Here is a 4,941-nt window from a genome sequence, read left to right as displayed (position 1 = left end):
TAGTTTCCCAAAGCCCCACTATGCCTTGTCTCAGGGCATTTACATCTGACTGCTGTCATACGGATCTCTTAGCTTCTCACTCATTTTTACCTGCCCTTTGGGTCTCAGAGGATACCTGCCATCATCTTTTTATAACTGCTCCTTGTAGGGGCTGAAATACTGTGGCTAGGAGTTGGGTCTTAATTCTCCTAATGTCCCCAGAACTAGCGTGGTGCCTTCCCAAGAGCAACTGCCCAATTAATGTTTGGAGAATGATTGTCCAGTTAATGTTCCTTCTACATTCTTGAATGAGCTCAGCAAATACAAATAAATATCTTTAAAAATTTTACAGAACAGGCGAACAGGGACAAAAGAAGCCAAGAATCGACCATCTTTTACTTTTTCATCTCTATTGACTCCAACTCTTTTACTGCCAAGTTCTTATAAATTTCCAAGGAAATCCCTCTTTCAGTTCCATGTTATCTTGCTCTAAATGACTAAAAAGGATGAATGGTTTCTAATTTGTATTACAAAATAACAGATCTCTTACTCTTAAATCTAAGGGATAGTAATAGATGTGTAAATAGTGTCATTCATGAGCTTAGATTGTTAAGCTAATTAAACCTCCTATTAAGAGATAACATTTGAAAAATGCCAGAAAAGAAAGAAATCTCCAAGTCACCTATATATATAATAGGAATACACAGATGTTACAGACTGTTCTCCCTCTAACCCACTCCAGCCTTCCCACAATTTCAAATGTTGACATCCTTTTTTAAGAACAAAGTGAAGAATCTGCCTCAGTCTTAACTAAGGGTGGGAGAAACCAGAACTTGGACCGGATGTTGCAGCTGGGCCACCCCTAACTTCAGTTCTGGCTCGGGCTTGCTCTTCCTTCTCTCTCAGAGCCTCCTCATACTGAGATGGGAAGTTCCTGGAGTTGATCCCATGGATCTTAGCCAAAAACTCCAGCAATTTCATCTTGCTGACTTCAGCACGAGCTCTTGGGCCCCACAGGAATTCACGGCGGGGAGGATCACTGTCGGGCACCTGCTGGTGGTACTCCAGGTACTGTTCCTTCACAAAATCACTGGTGATGAGCCTCCTGGGCTCCCCAAAGATGAAATGCTTCCTCCCAGAATATACATCCATCGGATTCAGCACTTCCCAGAGTTCCTCCTCAGTGGCACGGTTGCCTTTCATGAAGATCACTCCCAGGATAATTATCAGGAGGCCAGTCTTGGGCATGCCCTGTTCTTCATTCATCCTGCCATCATAGGTGAGGTCCAGTTTGTTCACAAGGGCATAGCTGTGGGTGGTAGGGTCCACTTCCTTCACATCAGCACCTTTCTGATGGACTCATTCATTTTATACTTCAGCAGCAGGAAACTGACTAACAATTCTACATTCTCATCTAGAGGGTCGAGCACATTCTCACTGTCTGGCAGGGATCGTGAAGTGCTTGAATTTTCCATCTCTTCTTGGCTGCTGGAGTGCTCATCACTATGAGTACCCTGGGGAGTACTGAGTATCCCAGGAATAGAAACCTCATCCACACTGGAGAGGGGTCAAAGAAGTAGAGGAGGAAGAGGAAGCCTCTGGCACAGCCTGTGGAACCCAGGTGCCCGCCAGGCCCGGGGTCTCAGTGTGGGCCTGAAAGCGTTGCCCATGTGGGGAGGAGGGACTGTCCTTATTACCAGGCATGAGGTCTTGTGTGGGTGGCCGCTGACAGGAGTGTCAGCAGGAGGGTTAAGAGGGCCCACAGTCTAAGGGAGAGAGGGAACATGTGACTGGTCTCAGCTGGTGAACATCACCGTAACAGCCCTGATGGAGGCCGCCTCGCGGGTCTTCCCCTGAGGGCAGCACTCTAGGGCCTCACAGGCCTTCTGTCCCGCACCACCTGTTCCATAACCTGAAGGAGGAAGTGAAAAGGCTTCTCAGGGTGCAGCCAGTCATCTCGGGCTCACCACGGGGCCGGGTTGAGGTCGGTGGGGTCTCCTCTGTTCTAAGGTGTGTTATCTCCTCAGCCCTCACTAAGGGACTTCACCTGGACTCTGGGAATTGACTGGAACATTTCTCGCTCCTGAACTAGGGCCACCCCCCCACTTTCCCAGACTAGGGCATTCACTCCCTTGAGACCCCTGAGTAGGAAGTCAGGGGGTGCCTGAGTGTAACAGATTTACCAGAGCTGCCCAGGTCTCCCGGCAGGGGTGGGGGGGTGGGATGCCCTCTATTCTGGGGTGGGTAGTTCCCTCAGTCCTCACTCAGGGCCCTCACCTTGATCCCTAGAAGGCCCTAGGTCACTTTCCCTCCCTTAACCTAAGGCCAGGCCCCACCTTCCTGTATCACGCAGAGTGAAATTCAAAAGGCGCCCTAGTCTAAAAGGTAGTCTGGGGATTCCTAGGGATGATAGCAGCGACGGGTCTCTCTGGAGCCGGTTTGTTTTGGGGTGAGTGGTCCCATAATTCCTCAGTTAAGATTCCCACCTGGACATGACTAGGGACTAGGAATCTTCCCTCTGCTGACCTAAGGACACTCAGATCAGGCCTCTACAACCCCGAGGCCTGAGACTCCCAAGGAGGAACTCAGAGGCACTCCTTCTGTTCAGCTCTGTAAGGCTTTCCGAGAGTGTGGCTGTCGCCTTTTTCTGAGATGGGTGAAACCCTCAGTCCTTACTCAGAGTCCTGATCTGGACCCCTGGCAGGCCTAGGACTCCTTCCTCTGCTTAAATAGGACCCCTCCCCAGAGCAAAGTCCTAATTTCCCTGAGACCTCCCTCCCCCCACCCTCCACAACCACCCCTGCCAACAGGATGAAAAGAGGCGACGCCTCATTCTAATGGTTATTTCCAGACCTCGCAGGGCTGGCAGCAGGAGCAGGGCTTTGTGGGGGCCCTTTCTTCCTGGGTGGGTGGACCCTCCGTCCCCATTCAGAATCTTTACCTGGACTCCTGACAGGACAAGGACTTCTCTCTCCCGTGTGACCTGTATCCTCACGGTTCTCACTTCCCCAGGAGGCAGTTAGGAACCTCACTTCCGGCCCCTCCTACCTGGGGTCTCCCAGAGCTGATGGAAGAGGCGGGGCCATGTGAGACCCCACCCTCACCTGTCTGTTCTCACTCAAGGTCCTCACCTAGACACTTACAGGGACTGGGAATCCTCTCTCTGCTTACCTGAGGCCACACCCTTCAGACCAAGGCACTCACCTGGTTGAAACCCCCTAGGAGAAAGAGGCTGCAACATCTGGCCACCCCTGCCTGGAGTTTCCCAGGGCTGACACTTAGGGCATGGCTCTGTGGGGCTTCCTCTCTTCTGGGGTGAGTAGCCACATTCAGCCCTCATTCAGGATCCTTCCATTGGCTACAGTCTTTTTGATTAACTACTTCCTTGATTGAGATTTCTTACTGATTAAGGAAGTACTCAATCTGTACACGTGTCAAACTGCAACTCTCATAGAGATTGAGTTTGAGTCTCAGGCTAGACTTTAGTCTGGGAAGCTGCAACACAGGACATATGTGTGTCCAAAACAACTGTTGGACTGTCAAAGAACACACACACACACCCCTTCCCATCAGAGGTCTCTTCTCCAGCCATACTTAAACTCTTGGGAATCTTCTGTTCCAAAAGATTTACAGGATAGAGACTCCTGAGGACACATTTTTTTTTAAAGGTGGTTTTGTCCATATCCCTTGGAAATGTATCACTTTCTATAATAATGCAGTGAAGAGTTATAAGAGTTGGCTTAGGCCCACTGGGTGGATATATGTTCTTAAATGACTTCTAATCAGTTGATAAATAAATGAAATAATAAAGTAGGGAAGAACCTTAGGAATTGTCATTTTATGGATGCAGAGTGTGGAGCACAGGGATGGTGGTGTGGTGATCTGTCCAAGATCACATAGTTTGTTCCAGAAGGATTCACATTGACACCAGCTCTTTCCATTCCTTGTACTGGGGCTTCAGAGTGAGGGGTGGAGTGTTTTGCAAGTGATTTGCTACTGATAGTTTAAAAATACTGAAGTGGTGCTCTATGACTATTTTGTCACTGTAAAAATTTCAAACATACAGTCATAACAAAATTCTCTCTTGACGTATCTTTGATCCCTTCCCTCATCCCTACCACCATATAACCCTATTATGAGTTTATTCTGAATGGATGGGAATGTGCTTATGACTAGTACACAAATGTAATCATAAAGTACATATTGTTTTTCAGTCCTCCCACAATTAGTAATGCATCTTGAATCATGTACTTACTATATCAATCTTGAGAGTGGCCCTAAAGTCTGGAAACTCAGATAACATTATTTTATTAATATTTTACCAATTGAACATGTTGTCAATAACATTTTATATATTTGTCTATATTTCTAGACTTTTTAGGGACTCTATAGATTTAGCATTTTTCTTTATTAAATAAATAACTGACTAAGCCTATAATTAAAATTCTAATGCATATTTGTCTAAAAATATTTTCTTGAGGTGGCAAGAGTGTTGAGAATATATAATTGGTGTTCTAAGTATTGCTCATGAGAATTAGTAGACCATTTTTTTCCTGGGTCAGGAGAAATGTGAGAAACAATAAAATTACAAAGTTGAATATTTCTGTACTATACCTCTCTGCCTTTTATAGACTTACCTCTGCATTTCCAGTTCTTGATCTATAAGGTCAGCCCACAGAGCCCTGTTGATCGCAGGGATGAAATGCCAAGTAGCATATTGTGAGGCACAAGCAAAGGCTTCAAGTCTCATGCACAAGGTCCAGTGAGGGATTTTCCATTTGCTCCTTGAGAGATTATATTGTGAAGCAGCTTCATCACCTAGTCCATCTTGTCTTGGAATCATCTTAGAGCACTTTAGCATTCCTTTTTTTGAGACTAGGTTATGGGAGTAAAGCAGAGTCAAGTTTCTATGTCTTCATTTGATTCTTTTTGTCAACTCCCATGTACTATATTAGTAACAGA

The 4,941-nt window shown here is 46.4% G+C and overlaps 1 protein-coding gene across 1 annotated transcript; it reads right to left on the bottom strand.

The window, feature by feature from the left end:
• Positions 1–789: 789 nt before the first annotated feature.
• On the bottom strand, positions 790–3,220 carry LOC105096916 (melanoma-associated antigen B16-like). The gene is made up of 3 exons (XM_064483195.1): positions 3,151–3,220; positions 1,794–1,891; positions 790–1,329 (listed from the first exon to the last, which is right to left on the bottom strand). The coding sequence occupies exons 1-3, from the start codon at positions 3,218–3,220 to the stop codon at positions 790–792; spliced, it is 708 nt and encodes a 235-aa protein (XP_064339265.1).
• Between the last annotated feature and the right edge of the window lie 1,721 nt (positions 3,221–4,941).

The sequence above is a fragment of the Camelus dromedarius genome, chromosome X (genome assembly GCF_036321535.1).
Source record: "Camelus dromedarius isolate mCamDro1 chromosome X, mCamDro1.pat, whole genome shotgun sequence".
Taxonomy (NCBI): Eukaryota; Metazoa; Chordata; class Mammalia; order Artiodactyla; family Camelidae; genus Camelus; species Camelus dromedarius.
Note: the sequence above shows the minus strand (reverse complement) of the source record. Positions and strands in the feature narration are given on the sequence as shown.

Excerpts from the sequence above, each read along its gene's own strand:
- LOC105096916 (XM_064483195.1), bottom strand. The coding sequence starts at position 3,220 with ATGTTGCAGCCTCTTTCTCCTAGGGGGTTTCAACCAGGTGAGTGCCTT. Across the intron at positions 1,892-3,150 it reads TCTGAAGGGTGTGGCCTCAG|GTTATGGAACAGGTGGTGCG; the intron begins GTAAGCAGAGAG and ends TTCCTCCTTCAG. Across the intron at positions 1,330-1,793 it reads CCTCCATCAGGGCTGTTACG|AAAGGTGCTGATGTGAAGGA; the intron begins GTGATGTTCACC and ends TGAGTCCATCAG.